This window comes from Saccopteryx bilineata, chromosome 6 (genome assembly GCF_036850765.1).
Source record: "Saccopteryx bilineata isolate mSacBil1 chromosome 6, mSacBil1_pri_phased_curated, whole genome shotgun sequence".
Lineage (NCBI taxonomy): Eukaryota > Metazoa > Chordata > Mammalia > Chiroptera > Emballonuridae > Saccopteryx > Saccopteryx bilineata.
This window is the reverse complement of record NC_089495.1, coordinates 23,232,390-23,249,747: the sequence shown is the minus strand read 5'-3', so window position 1 is coordinate 23,249,747 and position 17,358 is coordinate 23,232,390. Positions and strand designations below refer to the sequence as shown.

Sequence of the window (17,358 nt, the reverse complement as noted above, 5' to 3'; positions counted from 1 at the left end):
AAAAATAAAAGGGTTATTAGTGTTGAAACAAGTTTCAAGGATGGTGCTGACATTTCAAGGAAAAGACTAATTATACATGATTACACACTAATCATCTAATTATTGAAAATAATGAGACTGATCTACTTTATTCAATACATATTAGGCTCATGCCAGGCAAAATAAGACAGTGGATGTATGTATTTTTGAAAATATTAAATGCACTCGGAGATATGCTGAACGATGAACACTGTGCAATATAAAGTCTCAATTATAAAACCAAGCATTTCTGTGCCTATATATCATAGAAAAGCATATGAGTAAGTCCTACTTCTGAAGTAGACAGGCTAAGAAAATGCGTTGAATGCACTTTTCTTTTAGCTTTTAGTCTGTTAGGTCATCTCAGGACCCATCTGAACTTTCTGTATATACTTTAAGGATCATTTTGCAAAGTTTATTTGGATTCTTTATTAGTGACTGGTGTAGAAGAAAAAAGATATGGGGAGTAGAGCGGAGGAGAGGAAAAAGTGCTGATGTAAACAGACACTACAATTGAAAAAAGACAGTTGCCTAAACTTTGCAAAATCATTTGGAAAGACGTCCATTTAAAGATCAGACACAGCCCCCAATAAGCTTCCAAGTATATTTTACAGCCCGTTTCTGCTTTCTTGTTCTTCAGTCTTGAACACACCTCCTCCCAACAGAATCCAGTGGAATCTCCCACACTTGTGTGTGCATAATCAAGTTTAATTAATCTTACTGTCAAATCTTAATATTAAAGTTAGCCTTAAGTTAAATGCCAAGAGGAAGTAAAAAATATGCCTATTCTAGTTACTGATTTTTAATCTGCCTAACAGGATAATGGCAATTCTTTATAGGGGAGAAAAAAAAGGCTGCATTACATTTATAATTTTTAAAGTATTTTTAGAAGTCAACTGCTTTATATTTTCAACTTTACTGAGTATTAAGATGATTGTCTAACACAGCAGTAAATAATTTATTTGGTCTTCAAGTCATTTATAAACATCACTACAAGTAAATCAATCCATGGACAGGAAATCTGTTCTCTGATGAATGCACTAAAAATACAGAAATAAGGAAATAAAGGTAGCATTTGCTCCTTAAACCTACTTTTTTTTTTTTTTTTTTTTTTTCATTTTTTCTGAAGCTGGAAGCAGGGAGAGACAGTCAGACAGACTCCTGCATGCGCCCGACCGGGATCCACCCGGCACGCCCACCAGGGGCGACGCTCTGCCCACCAGGGGGCGATGCTCTGCCCATCCTGGGCGTCGCCATGTTGCGACCAGAGCCACTCTAGCGCCTGGGGCAGAGGCAAAGGAGCCATCCCCAGCGCCCGGGCCATCTTTGCTCCAATGGAGCCTTGGCTGCGGGAGGGGAAGAGAGAGACAGAGAGGGAAAGCGCGGCGGAGGGGTGGAGAAGCAAATGGGCGCTTCTCCTGTGTGCCCTGGCCGGGAATCGAACCCGGGTCCTCCGCACGCTAGGCCGACGCTCTACCGCCTTAAACCTACTTTTAAAAAACTATAGCACAAACCCATGAAATGGCTTGCAAGTTCGTTCCAAACAAGAACTGGGAGCTTAGACACAAGTTAGTGGAAAAGAATGTAAACAGTGATGTCTAAACTTTGGAAGTTCACTACAAAGTACTTCCTGTGCTTCACAAGGAGCCAAAATAAAGCCAGTCAAAACGGAGCTCACCTCTGAACAAATTCAATCCGCATTCTTGCTCCATTCGAAGACATTACCTGGTCTAGACCAATCACAAGGCTGAGGCTAAATTCTCCCTCTACAACATAAATTCTAAGGAATCTCACTGGCTGATAAATAAAATAGTTTATACAGAATGGATGTAGAGGTCTTTGGTTTAAAATCAATTCAAATGAAACCGGAAATGGAGAAAGACAGGTGCGTGATTAGTTTGATGGAGAAAGAGAAATGCAGGTGTGTCGCTAGGCTTACTGTTTGGAAGGCTTGAAAATATAAAGGACATTTAGAACTTTGTTTCCACAAAAAGCTCCAAGGACGAACTAATTAATCAATTTACCATTACAATATAATATAAATCAATGTAGTATACTCTGATCTCAGTGAAATCTGGGATTCCCTATATTTTTACATATAATCAGTCTGCAGGAAAGGGGATTTAGGAATAAAAACCAATCCTTTGTGTCATCGTCATCATCAATTATCAGAATTTTTACCATTTATATTGAGTGCTAATAGCTTTAAAAATACCTATCTCACTAATTTGATCTTCTTAACCATGGAGATATTATCAATAGGAGGAAAAATGAAGCTCAGAGAAGAAGCTCTTCTTCATCAGGAAGAGGCACTTTACCATCTGCAACAGTGTGGATAGACTGAGAGGTATTATGCTAAGTGAACTGAAGTCAGTCGGTCAGAGGAAGACAAGTACCATCTGATTTCACTTATATGTGGGATCTAAAGAACAAAATAAAAGAACAAACCAAACTGAAACATAACCACAGATACAGAGAAACAGACTGATGATTGCCAGAGGGAAATGGGGAATGGGTGAAAAAGGTGAAGGGATTAATTAGTACAAATTGGTAGTCACAAAATAGTCACAGGGATGTAAAGTTCAGCATAGGAAATATAGTCATTAATATAGTAACTATGCATGGTGTCAGATGGGTACGAAATTGATGAGAATGAGCACTTAGTAAGTTATATAATGTCTAATCACTGGGTTGTATACCTAAAACAAATACAATCTTATATGTCAACTGCAATGGAAAAATAAAAAAATTATTTTTAGAAAAAGCACAAATTGTCCCTGGCCAGATATCTCCATTGACTCAAGTTTCTTCCCAAAGCACAGAAGTTTCAGGGTCCGATCCCTGGCCAGGGCACATACAGGAACAGACTGTTGTTCCTGTCTCTCTCTCACTCTACCTCACCCTATCTCTCTCTCCCTTCCTCTCTCTATATAATCAATCAATAAACAAATCGGTACTTACAAAATAGTCATGGTGATGAAAGTACAGCATAGGGAAGATGGTCAATAACACTGTAGTAACCATGTGTGGTGCCAGCTGTGTGCGGGGAATATTGAGGGTACCGCTTTGTAAGGGCTGTCTACCCACTACTCTCTACACCTGAAACTAACACAAAGCAGCAATACTGAACGTAAACTGTAATTGAAAAATAAAGTTTTAAAAAATCTGAATAAAATCATTATTTACAATGTTAATGAGAAGAGTTTGTATGAGAGAAAATACAAATAGCTAATAAACATAAAATGATCATAACAAAGTAAATGTTAATTAAATGAATGAATAAAAAAATCAGTAAGTGGCAGACCTAGATCTGAACCTGGTCAGCCTGCCTCTAACAAGGTTACTACACAACCTTGACTAGAAAGCCCTCCAGGCATAACTGGTGACCAAAAGGGCATCTTCCTCAATTTAGAGATTCAGTACAAACTAACAACACTTAGTGTTATGTACAAACATTTAAGACCACCCTAATATATCACACATACAGTCCATTTTTTTAAATTTTATTTATTTATTCATTTTAGAGAGGGGAGGGAGAGAGAGAGAGAGAGAGAGAGAGAGAGAGAGAGAGAGAGAGAAAGAAAGAAAGAAAGAAAGAAAGAAAGAAAGGGGGGAGGAACAAGAAGCATCAACTCCCATATATGCCTTGACCAGACAAGCCCAGGGTTTTGACCCAGTGACCTCAGCATTCCAGGTCAATGCTTTATCAGGCACAGTCCATTTTTTAACATCAGGGAGTTAAGAATCATTTTTAGAATTGTATTAAGTATGTTTTTAGAGTTTCGTGAACACCACTACAGATAAACCAAGAAAACAAATATGTTGGAAAAATCAACATCTCCCTAGCCCTAAAAGCCTTTCCTCCATTAGTCCTGTCAGTCTAAGCTGTGTAAATAGCCAGATTCTTTTTCAGAACCTGGTTGTTTTTTCCTTTGGGGTGTATCCCTGACCCATAACCTTTAATAGTCATTTCTGCCTTTTATTCAATGGTCCTTTATTTGTACAATACATTGGCCTTCTAAATGAATATAAAAATTCTATGAAATATTATACTGTAATATTGTGTGAATTCTGATTTTTATTCCAATTTCTGAAAGTGTAGAAATGTTTTTTTTATTTTGCCTGTTTTTGCTTCTTTGTTAATAAACTTTCTTTTTGAGAATGTGATGTGAATGCCTTTCCTTTTAAACTTATTTTCACTTCCCATAATATATTTCTAGACTTACTCTGAGATCTGTGTATTTATTCATCCATTTACTTTAGAGTGATGACTTTTTTAGTGTAAGGCAAATACTGGACAAATTTAATTAAAATGATTGCAAGAGAACTATTGGTTATGAATTTTCACCAGAAATTTTCTTCCCAACTACATTTTCTGGTAAAAATTATGTGACCTTTTTGTTTTTAAAACATCAATCCTGGCCCTGGCCGGTTGGCTCAGTGGTAGAGCGTCGGCCTAGCGTGCGGAGGACCCGGGTTCGATTCCTGGCCAGGGCACACAGGAGAAACGCCCATTTGCTTCTCCACCCCTCCGCCACGCCTTCCTGTCTCTCTCTTCCCCTCCCGCAGCCAAGGCTCCATTGGAGCAAAGATGGCCCGGGCGCTGGGGATGGCTCCTTTGCCTCTGCCCCAGGCGCTAGAGTGGCTCTGGTCGCAACATGGCGACGCCCAGGATGGGCAGAGCATCGCCCCCTGGTGGGCAGAGCGTCGCCCCTGGTGGGCGTGCCAGGTGGATCCCAGTAGGGCGCATGCGGGAGTCTGTCTGACTGTCTCTCCCTGTTTCCAGCTTCAGAAAATGCAATAAATAAATAAATAAATAAATAAATAAATAAATAAATAAATCCTATAAAATTAACTTGCCCCACAACGGCTAGAAAACAAAACTTACATCCTTTTATGCATGGCTCAGGTTACTCAAGGTACCGCTTAATTTTTAAAAATGTTCTCTACCAAGAGTCATCACTACATTTTTAGAAGATGAACCTTAGTCTTAAAAATATACTTCATGGTTTATAGTCTATAAATATTAGCCTTTTAAGACAAATTTTATTATTTTTAAGATTCTAGATTAGTCGAATCATGTTCACTAGAACTGTTTCATTTCTTATTCCTTTTTCCCATACTTACAATGCATTAGATATATATATTCTTTATATTATACAGTTTATTTGTTTTCCCCTATTTATTTTTACATATTAAAAAATCCTTGACTATTTGTGGTTCTCTCATTTACAGTTTTTTATATCTTCCCATGTAATGTTTATTAAATATTTAGTAAAACAATAAGAAAAGTTTACATTTAAGTATAAATTAAGAAAATACTTCATACCCTATATATGTGTAAGGAAATAAGAGTACAATAATTAACCTATGTCCTCTCACAATACCCTATTCCACTTTAAAGGGGTAAGTCCCACGACCCCTCTCCAAGACTTTAAAATGTTCTAAACCATTCTAATTCAGAGGAATACAGGGAATTTGAGCTTTGTAGACCGAAAGTTCAAATCCAAGTGGATTATCAGAAACATTAAGCCAATATGGGAGGGAGCTCTCTATTCCCTCATCATCATGACGGTATGATCATTCAGCCAACAGTAAAAGAGTGACTTTACAACAAAGACAAGTGATTTTAAGGGGCCAAAATGTGCTCCAGCAGAGCAATCAGACTGTGGATGGTCTAGAGCTGCGACAGCTCTGGTTTTGAGAACTGGCTTGGCTTCTTATAGCAGAAGGAATTCTAGCAAATAACTCATTCTTTGCACTTCATGTTCCACAAACACTGACTAGACTTTCAACTTTCCCTTACAATAGGGGCAAATAGATTCTCAGCATTTCTGAAATACCTGAAGAACCATGGAGAAAGGGCAAGGTCAACACGAAACAGCATTTTAAAAAGAGAATCTAGATAAGTTTAAACAAGTAGATCCTCACAAAAGGCACAATGCAAAGTCTGAGGGCAGTTTCACACAGCCACGCAGCATGTGATGGACCACCTCACCTAGAGAAGAGCTGGGTGAGCCTGAGGTTTCCACCTGCGCTTGTCACTGGAACACACACCATTACGTGTGAGAAGCTGTGGTTCTTCCTGCCCGTTTCCTTGGGGGAAAGCATGATGCTAACATTTCTGGCTACTTTCCTTTTTCCAAACTTCCTTAGGACTTCTTTTACTAGCAGTGCGTCTGACAGTTCCCTATATGAGTGCCTGACAGACTGAAATAACCTAGTTTTCTTCAGGCAAAGACGCTAACTTGGAATTTAGCAAATACCTTACAATCACCTTCCTTTGTTTATTGGGATTTTTCTCCCCTGAAAATCTTGGAAATTGTATGCTGCACCATTCCTAGGGAAGTTTTGTAACAATCCCCAAACAGGACTATCATCAAGAGAGAAAAGCACAGGGGGGAAAAGCCTATTTCAAGCCGGACTAAACTGTTTATCAAGCCCAAAGGGCATGCACTCGTTGAGAAAAAGAGAGGAGTCCAAAACCCCTGCATCATGGCGCCTCGGTACCAGCACAGGCCCAGTCTCCGGTCCAGTGACGTCAATGGCTGCCCTAAAACTCTGCGAGAGTGAGCAGTTATAAACAGATTTAACAGATAAACACTAGATCGGACTCATGATCTCATCTGGCAGCCCCGCGTATTTCCCATCCAAAAGTCCCAGCTGGGATCACACTCATTAGGCCTCTTCCACCACTGGGAAGCCATTGGCTAAGAGAAATTTAGGGAGAAATTTTTAAAACTGATAAGAAACACACTGACATGGTGCCTGGTGAGGGGGGGGGGGGTTGAGAGAGGCCATCTGGAGGCTTTGTGTTTGTAAAAACGTTTTGGTTAGTGGAAATACTTCACCTAACTCACAAGCTGTACAAATATTAAGATCAAAAGTCCTAACTTGCACAACCTGTCAGGAAAACCTGTGATACAGGAAACAAAAGACTGTTGTCCAGATTCTGTCAAACTGAAGCCAAATGTCTTTGTGCGGCCAGTGCCTGTCTCAACTGCCCTGGTGTCCCCGAGTCGTCAACACGCTGTGCCCGCACTTTATGAGGAAGCAAGCAAACTCACGGGAGGTTCGTGCTTACAGCGTCTCCCAGTGTTTTCGCTGGATGGTTTCCCTTTATCACGTTTGGAAGTGAATAATACACAGATGAGGAACTTGGTATAGGAATCATAAATTAATTATGCCGAAGTCTTAGAAACTCAGTAATTGGAGAGAGCTCAAACTATTCAACAAAAGTGGAAGTTATATACCAAGCTGGGATTATTGTGATATCAATGACTGTAGTGTTTACCTCAATGCCAGAAATTTATGGAAATGAAAAAAAACCCGCTGTTTTCCTGATTATATCAGTTGTTTCTTTCAACATGTGACATTATCAAGTACCTTTTCCAAATGCTTTCTTACAATTAAAGATTTTCCTAAAAGATATTTTACCATGCACACTGTTGAATCATTACATTTCTCCAATAATCAAGAAATAATTTAATACTACATGTCCTCGATTCCTCTTCACTTTTCAGATTATTAAATCTCCTTTGCACTGTAAATCTGAAGGACAGCCCCCTTTTTCCTCTTCAAAACCAACAGCTTTCATCTCTTTATTCTAAAGTCTATACAGACCTTGAGAAAATACCTTTCCTTGATGTCTAATGTTTTGGATTCTTTTATATACAGCACGCAAGTCTTATCTTATTGAAAGAATCATCCAATGGTTGGGTTGGGTTATCTCTGTCCTTCTTTTATTAACAGGTAAATTATTTAAGGGCAACACAGTTCTATTAATCAAAACTGCCATCACAGAAAACAAATGTTAATCCATGTTAAAAGAAACATTTTAAGTCACGTGGGATACCAGAAGAACCCAAATACGCTACCAAAATCAGTCAAAAGTATTTATCAAGAGCCCAGTGATCATTTTACACCTACTAGATGTGTTATTATTTTAAAAAAAGAAAGAAAAAACACACAAGTAATACGAAAAAATTGGAACTCTCATAACATTTCTGGTGTGAATATAAAATAGTGCAGCCACTACGGAAATGTTTGAAGGTGCCTATACAACTAAAAATACAATTAACGTATAACTGACTCAGCAATTCCACTCTTAAGTATATACCCAAAGGAACTGTCCCTAGTCAAACAGGGACACTTGTACCCAGTGTTTCCTGATGCATGTCTCACAATAGCCAACAGGTGGAAACAACCCCTAATGTTCATCAGCAGATGAAAGGATAAACACAAAACAAAACCCAAAAAAAGCAGTATATCCAAACAATGGAATATTACTGAGCCAAAAAAAGAATAATGTTTGATACATTCCACAACATGGGTGAATCTTGCAAACATTATGCTAAATGAGAGAAGCTAGACACAAAAGGACAAGTATTTCAGGACCTGGAATAGGCAAATTAAGAGAGACAGAAAATAGATGAGAGATCACCAGGGGTTACAGGGAAGGAAAAATGAGGATGTATTGCCTAATGTTTACAGAGTTTCTATTTGGGATGATAAAAAAGTTTTAGAAATAGATAGTGGTGATGGTTGTCTAACGTGGCGAATGTGATTAATGCCAATGAATTGTACACTTAAAAATCATTAAAATGGAAAATTTTGCTACATTTCATCACAATTAAAATTATATAACATACCAAAAATTTCTAAATTGTACTACTTTAAACAGGAAAACTATATATTGTAATAACTATGTATGCTATCATGTGGGTATTGAACTTATTGTGGGGAATGCTTCATAAATTATATACATGTCTATCCACTATGCTGTATATCTAAAACTAATACTGAATGTCAACTGTGAGTGAAAAAAATTTTAATTTTAAAAAGAGCAAATTATGCAATATGTGAGTTATACCTTACTACAGTTATTTTCAAAAGAATCCAATGGACTTGGGGTACAAAGTTAATTAAAGGTCACTTAGATTAGTGATTTTCAATCGGTGTGCTGCAAGAATTTTGAAAAACTGCAATACCTGACTCCTCAGTGAGGAACACTGACCTCTTTTCCCTCAGACATAGTTATTACAACAGCCAACACAATAGCTATCCAGTGTGAATCAAAATTATACCCAGTTTTTTTGTCAGATTGGCAAAAATTACATATTTTGGTGTGCAGCAGAATTTTAGAAATTAGTTTATGAGTGCCGTGAGATGAAAAAGGTTGACAATCACTGACTCAGAACAATGAGCCCAGTTTGAGAGTAAAGCAAATGATGGCTAACTTAAGCAATCTTTAGTTGCTGAGGCAATTTGCAAGTACATAGTTTGATAACATCTGATTTCTTTAGTCCTAATATAACAACTGATAATAGAGGCTATGATAAAACCTCCCTCCCCCTTAACAACTATTTAAAATTAGCGTGGCTCTAGCTGGGTAGCTAGCTCAGTTGGTTAGTGTCATTCCAACCAGCTGAGGTTTGCGGGTTCCATGCCAGATCAAGGCACATACAAGAATCAACCAATGAATGCATGAACGGGTAGAGCAATGGGTTGATGATTCTTTCTCTCTCACTCCCTCTCTCTTTCTACTGTTCTTTCTCTAAAGATCAATCAATCAATCAATTTTAAAATCAAGGTCTTATTTTTTAAAAATTAAGAAAATAAAATTAGGGGAGGAGATACATCCAAAAAATTGGCACATATATACAAGAGCCCACACACAATCTTTTTTTTTTTTTGTATTTTTTCTGAAGCTGGAAATGGGGAGGCAGTCAGACAGACTCCTGCATGCACCCGACCGGGATCTACCCGGCATGCCCACCAGGGGGCGATGCTCTGCCCATCTGGGGCGTCGCTCTGTTGCGACCAGAGCCACTCTAATGCCTGAGGCAGAGGCCATGGAGTCATCCTCAGCACCCAGGCCATCTTTGCTCCAATGGAGCCTTGGCTGTGGGAGGGGAAGAGAGAGACAGAGAGGAAGGAGAGGGGGAGGGGTGGAGAAGCAGATGGGCGCTTCTCCTGTGTGCCCTGGCCAGGAATCGAACCCGGGACTCCTGCACGCCAGGCCGACGCTCTACCACCGAGCCAACTAGCCAGGGCCCACACAATCTTTTAGATTACTTTAACTGGGCAATTCCCAAGCACTGGTGTGAGTCAATGCCCATTAAGGAACTGTACACAAACAAGGAGGACAAGTCTGTTCATCTGAAGTGTTAACTACTGAGCATTCTTATTATTAAAACATGACTGCAGCTAGGCAACAACTACAGTATTGGGGTCTTCACAATTGGTAGGAATAGCCAGAAGTGACTTAATCCCACCTCTGCTTGGGGTCTTTGTCCTTAGACCCGCCCTGCTTCCTGTGTTTCTTCAAAAAATCTCCACAAATCAAAGTTTTACACAGCAGGCTAACTCTCAGTAGGACTATATTTGATTTACAGACTCAAATTATAAACTAACCCTAAAAATAATATGAGACTTTAGGTTATCAGTTCAACCTTCCATGAGCATGGAAAATGGAAAACAGTTGGCACAGAAATTACAGATGTGTGTGAGGGTGAGGGTGGGTCAGATACTCTGCTGTCAGTTTAAAGAACAAATGGGGTTTCTAATCATGTGGATTAATGGGAACGGAGATAACCTGAAAAGTCTGGGTTTGGGTTAAGTTTAGCTTAATTTGGGAGTTTTTGCTATAAAAACAAAATATAGTGTATTTAATTTAGAAGATATCAGTAAACAAGAAGTTATTAGCAATGTTACCACTCAATTCACTCTTAACTTTCCCATAAAATTATCTAATTGACTGAAGCATACTTCAAAAACAGAAGGAAAAAAATGGATTTTAAAATCAGTCATTATGGGGAAAGACTATTAATGATACTAACAACTGAACCAGAGAGAAACAAAGACATAGAAATAATAACAAGAAGAGAGGCTCTACCATGAAGAAATGGTGCATAACACTATGAACTGTTCTATATAGAGGGACTTACCATACTAAGGTTTAAGTTGCTCAACAGGAGAACCAAACAAAACATTACAAAATGGAACTTTCCCCAAAGAAATGAGAAAAACTTTTAAGAGAACTGCCCAGACAAATGACACAAGGAAAAAATTTTGTAATAGCTATGAGCATCATATGTTTTTAATTCACTAATTAGAAAAGATGACCCTGAAAAAAAAGCTTAATATATTGGGCCACAGAGAAGCAGTGGCAGCTTTGTGATAAAGTGTATTATTTTATAACTTTTTTTTTTTTGTATTTTTCTGAAGTTGGAAATGGGGAGGCAGTCAGACAGACTCCCGCACGTGTCCGACCGGGATTCACCTGGCATGCCCACCAGGGGGCGATGCTCCGCCCATCTGGGGTGTTGCTCTGTTACAACCAGAGCCATTCTAGTGCCTGAGGCAGAGGCCATGGAGCCATCCTCAGAGCCTGGGCCAACCGTGCTCCAATGGAGCCCTGGCTGTGGGAGGGGACAGAGAGGAAGGAGAGGGGGAGGGATGGAGAAGCAGATGGGCGCTTCTCCTGTGTGCCCTGGCCGGGAATTGAACCTGGGACTCCTGCACACCAGGCCGACACTCTACCACTGAGCCAACCGGCCAGGGCTAAAGTGTATTATTTTAAACGGGCCCACTTTCTCTCCAGAGAGAAGAGGAAACCTTGCTCCACAGTCACATGCCAAACTTCACCATGGCTGTTTGTCCCGGACAAGGTGAGCTAACCAGTCTGCCACCGCCATCGGGACTACGATGCAAGAGGCCTACTTCCCTGTGTAGCATCCATTCCCTCTAGGTCTCATTTCCCCGAACTGTCACAACAGCAACAAGACCTCTAACCCTCTCTATGCATACAAGTTAAAAACTGTGCGTAAGAGATAATCAGGAGCTCAATCAAGCCCTGCACACACCAGTCAGCTTCTGAGCGGAGGAGAGCTCAGGTCCTAGACTTGTCAGGTAAATATTAGAGAGCTGCCCTCACGTCCACAGAACAGGAGAGAATTCAACCTGCTTCGCTTGGAGTTCTTCCCAAGTTTTAATACATGAGCAACAAAGGGAATTAATGATTAAGGGAGAGGATGCTGCCGAAGCAAGGCTTGCTGCCAGCGAAAAAGAAAGAAGAGCTGAGCATGAGAAGGACCTAAGACCAAACCTCAGGTCAAGAAAGCCCCATGACAGGGGCCACTGGGCACAGGGATGGGCGTAAACACCTCCTCGTTATGTTACAGCACAGCTCAATACCTGACATTTGTAATAACAGAACCACAGCCACCAAGAAGAACTGAAATTATACGCTGCTTTAGTAAGGCAAAAACCACAGTATATGACCATGATCACTTCACTTAATAACTGAGCTCCTAAGGGAATGCTGAATTCATCAGATGAGAGCGTTCCCGGGGAAAAGCCTACTGTTATTCAGACAGAGGGTCAGTGACATCTTTATGTACATGGCAAAGACAGAGCGAGGCAACGCGGAGTCCGCTCTGTGAACAGGTTTCAATTGTTGTTATTTCCTTTATAAGAACAATGAAAAGAACCTGGTGAAAACTTCATCTAACGTCACTTTGAAGGAGTATTTCTGCATTTAGAAAGATGTCATCTGTTAGAATGAAAGAAAACACTACACTTAAACAGAAACTGTGGTTTACTTTTTGAGCTTAAAATTCCCCTTTTGAGAAAATTTTGGCTGTATCTATGTTACAAAAAATCATGAAATCATTTTTACATCAAAATATTTAACTGTTCACTTTGCTTCAGTGTGTACCACTGGTACTCGGTAACTAGCTGGTTTATATCCTGTTCTGTGGGAGACGAGCAGGGGATGTACGCAGTGCCTCTGCCCAGAAGGTCATTTCTCCAAATCCAGAAAAATTCTGTGCACTCTGGGGCTCCTGGATTCCTAAGACATCCCTGTTTTCATGAAAAACCAACAACAAACAAATGATTTCTTCAGGGAAGGTATGCGTTGTTGTTTTTTTTCAAAGCCTGAAAACCTCTCAAGGTTGTGTCAAAATGACACTATATGTTGACCCCTTTCCCTTGGGCCACCCAAGTCATCAGAATATTGGGTCTTTTCTAAAGCCTCCCCAGCATCGTCTGCCTTAGCATCTAGGAGCTCAGAGGAGCAACTGCCAGGTTCAAAAGCAACACGAAGGCCAGCGACAACCCACAGAAGCTGTGGACCACCACACCCTGACTGCAACCAGTCCAGCGGACACTTTCCTGACAAGAAGCACCCACAATACTTTGGGTCTCATTCATCAACCCCCATTCTCAGCCAACTGCCTGGAACAGCATGGAGCCAGGCTCTTCACAAGAATCCTCACCTGAGGGTCAGCTCTTAGCATCTAGAACTAAACTGAATTGGCTTCCTCCCCCCTTCTCTCGGCTTGGTTCCCTTGTTTTGTTTACAACACACCAAAGGGGAACAATATTTACTAAAGTAAAACTGGTAGGCAAGATGCCTGCAAACCAAATACAGCTATATTTATTCAATTACAGTTTATTCTCAATTAGTATGTCACAATGCAGATGCCCTTTGGGAAAGCCATATATGCAAGTTTTTAATCAATCAGAATAATGACACTGACCTGTTTAAAAAAACAAAAAGCCACATACCTAAAATAAAACCTCATGAAATAAGGAAAGCCAAGATTTTTTTTATTCTTGGTTTAGGTTTAGCCTTGAGAGTCTAACGGTGTCCAGACTAAACTGTTCCACCACCGTGGTTATGGCTGGGCTGAATTAAAGTAAGACTCATGTTAGCAGGTATTTTGAGCATGATATAGAAACAGTGAAGAGCAAAGCATTACTTAATAGTTTGCATATCTGACCACAACTCTAGAAAAAATCTCTTTAGAGGGCTCCTTACATTGAAGAATCCTTCCCTGTTAGAGCCAGAAGCCCTACTGCTTCCCTCTGAGGCTCTGCACTCCCCACCACCTCATCGGAACCCCCGGGGATGACACAGGTACTCACATTCAAGGCGTTCTTTGCAGCTTCTGCTTCTGAGCGACTGTCAAAACTGACAAAACCTACGGGCTGAGGAAAGAAAAAAAAATATGAAGGAAAAAAATCAGGGGCTATTTTTTCTGGGTCAAGGGTGATGTCACACTGAAGAGCTAAGATAAAGAAATGACCACAGGCATTTGTGTAGAAATAAGAAAGCCAGTCCAGAAGAAACATGACTCAGTGGTCTAGTTCACTTTCTAACAGGAACCAAAGCGATTGTGAAGGCGGTGCTTCAAAGGCATGGCTTGGGATTTAGAGAATCCTCACAATAATCTAGAGGGGCCGGGAGGCGAGCAGCAGTGAACGAGGGAACAGAGGAAAACCTGGGTCAAGAGACTCGACTTTCCGAAATTGAATTCAATGTATCTTGGTCTTCCCATCTTTTTGGTCCACTGTCAATGCAAGGAATGCAACGACAAAAGGGGAAGAGCCCTGTGCTCTCACTGCATGATCTAAAGGACAAAATGAACATTTCCATCACAAGTTCCAAGGGATGGCTTTAAAAGTCCTGTGTTTAATTAGATGATGAACCATACTGCTCCAACTAAAGAGAAAGGTGTCTTAATCCCTTCTGGACTCAATATTCTTCGGTTCAGAAGGATACTGCAACATGGCTTATTCCAGACAAGCTAGAGAATAAATACCTCATTGAGTAATGAACAGTGACTGGGAGGTGAGCATGCTGAGTATTCAGCATTAGAGGGGGGAAAATACTGTTGAAAATTGTCAAGAAGCTTTCAGGAACTATCAAAGTCACTGGTTAGCACCTCCATTTGGGGTCTGAGAGAGAACATGATTCTTCACCACCAGATACTCATACTTACTGTGAAAGCCTGCCCGTTTAACCTTATTTAAAGAACGGGAAGCAGGAAAAAATTGGGACTAAAAGTGAATTTGGATAACAATTACTTTTGAATACATGGATAAATCCCAATTTAACTATGCTGGATGCCTTCCCTGGGGCTAGTCCCAGAAAGCCTAGCGGAAGGCTATGGAATTGTAAACCACTGTCCTGTACTACTCCCTAACCAATCTCACACTTATTTTAAACCTAAAGCAACAACAAAATAAAATCCTAATGGGAATAAAGAATGTTGGGTCCTAGTAACATTCCTGAAGAAAGTCAACTCAAACTTTTTGTAGAAGGGGAGTTTAAATGCAAGTTTAAAATTCTTACCTGCTTAGATGTGAGCTTTATAAGAGAACCCTCATAGCCCTGAAAATAAAAAAAGAGCCAAAATTAAACCGAAGAAGAGAGAGATAGAGAATGGGGGGGGGAGCAATTATAATAGTATCTTCTCAAGTAAAAATGAGTCCCTTATAACTACTGCCTACCCCTTTTCACAAATGCCTCTTAAATTAACCAGGAAAGCAAAGTATACACACAGGCAGGCGCACGTGTGCACACACACCTGTGTATGTATATATATGTGCCTGTGTTTGCATACGTAGGGGCCTACAAGTAATCAAGACCTGAAAAATTCATGCATTTTGATCTGCTTCTTTTCCTTATTTTTTTCTTTTATAAAATTGTGCAGTGGTAGAAAAATTGGTGTCTCTGTCAACAACAGATCTCTATTTTATAGAACTAGGAGAGGGAAGGGGGTAAATTTAATAAGATAGAAAAGTAAAGGCATGTGATAACTTGGTCATGTATTTGCTGTACAATAACAACAATGAAACATCAAGAATACCCTACATCTTGGTGATCACTTTCTAAGTTATATAAATGTCTAATCAACACAGTTGTATACCTGAAACTAAAATGATATTGTATGTCAACTGTAATTGAAAAATAAAAAAATTATTTAAAAAAAAATGTACTAGGGGCCTGACCAGGCGGTGGCGCAGTGGATAGAGCATCGGACTGGGATGCGGAAGACCCAGGTTCGAGACCCCGAGGTCGCCAGCTTGAGTGAGGGCTCATCTGGTTTGAGCAAAAAGCTCACCAGCTTGAGCCCAACGTCGCTGGCTCAAGCAAGGGGTTACTTGGTCTGCTGAAGGCCCACGGTCAAGGCACATTAAAAAAAAAAATGTACTAGGTAGAACCTATTAATTAAAATTTCAAAAGTGCCAAGGCAGTTTAAGTAGGCAGTGATGCTACATTTTGTTATGTTCTTTTGCTTATTTATTGAATCAGCCAGTTTTCATGTTGATATTCTGTTTGGGACACACACAAAAAACCCTGTTGGGTGTTTACTCCATCTCATCCTCAAGGAAGATGGAAACGCTCCCTTTCACTCCCTCCCTCGCTCCTCAGGATAAGGATAACAAAGTGTGTTTACTTATGAGAATAATCAATGGCTGGTGGCGTGCACTGATGGATGACACAGAGGGGAAAAACACCACTTGACATGATTGACCAGCACACATATCAGTGTAGAAACAGATCTGCAGACCAGGGTCAACCTCCACGGACTTTAATTAAGAGAGGGCTGTTAGGAATGTAGCAGGGCCCTGACTAGAGCGAAGTGTTTCTGCGCAGAATGCTGGGATTGATTCATCTTCATATCTTCCTAGCATAGAACTATGCGACCAATTAGCTACTGTGAACATTTTACCTCAAAGGCCGTGAGCACTTCTGGACAAAGAGGTCATGATTCACAGCCCTACCTCTTCCTTTTTCAAGGTGCTTTCTCTGAAAAACCTGTGAGGGGGTGGGTAAACACTCTAAGGCCCCAGCAGCAAAGGACAAATGGACATTTCACGAAAGTAAAACACCACTGGCAGGGATATATTGTGCCCTCAGTCACAAGAAGATAATTAGCATCACACAGCTGTTCAGAACGAGGATGGCAGAGTCAGACTGTTTGGGTTCAAATCTGGGCCCTGCCATTTATTATGTGGGTAAACTTAAGCAAAATTTCTTCAACTGCCCCAAGCTTCATTTTCCTCATTTGAATAAGTGAGGCTAACCTACTTTAAAGGATTGTGATGAGAATTAAATGAGGTAATTCATATAAGGGGCTTCCTAGCCAAATCTTTTTCTCTACACATATATAAATAACAGTATTTTGTCCATTAAGAAGATCAATTAGCAGCCCTGGCCATTTGGCTCAGTGGTAGAGTGTCAGCCTGGCGTGTGGAAGTCATGGGTTTGATGCCCAGTCAGGGCAGCACACAGGAGTAGTGACCATCTACTTTTCCATCCCACTCCTCCTCTTCTTTCTCTCTCTCTCTCTCTAATTCTTCTCCGCCCGCAGCCATGGCTTGAATGGTTCGAGTGAGTTGGTCCCGGTCACTGAGGCTCTATGGCCTTGCCTAGGTGCTAAAAATAGCTCAGTTGCCAAGGAACAGAGCAGTGGCCCCAAATGGACAGAGCATCCCCTGGTAGAGGCTTGCTGAGTGGATCTCGGTCAGGGTACATGCAGG

At 40.4% G+C, this 17,358-nt stretch overlaps 1 protein-coding gene across 5 annotated transcripts in view; it reads right to left on the bottom strand.

The window, feature by feature from the left end:
* The window catches only part of RBPMS (RNA binding protein, mRNA processing factor), a 193,848-nt gene that overhangs the window by 92,697 nt on the left and 83,793 nt on the right, over nucleotides 1-17,358 (bottom strand). For all 5 annotated transcript variants that reach the window (XR_010726027.1, XM_066235044.1, XM_066235041.1 and 2 more), the window contains 2 exons: nucleotides 15,164-15,202; nucleotides 13,954-14,016 (listed from right to left, as the gene is read on the bottom strand). Coding sequence is in view for 4 of the 5 variants with exons in the window: in XM_066235044.1 (XP_066091141.1) it covers nucleotides 13,954-14,016; nucleotides 15,164-15,202 (102 nt within the window). In the remaining variant the exon portion in view is untranslated. The remainder of the gene's footprint in view (nucleotides 1-13,953; nucleotides 14,017-15,163; nucleotides 15,203-17,358) is intronic.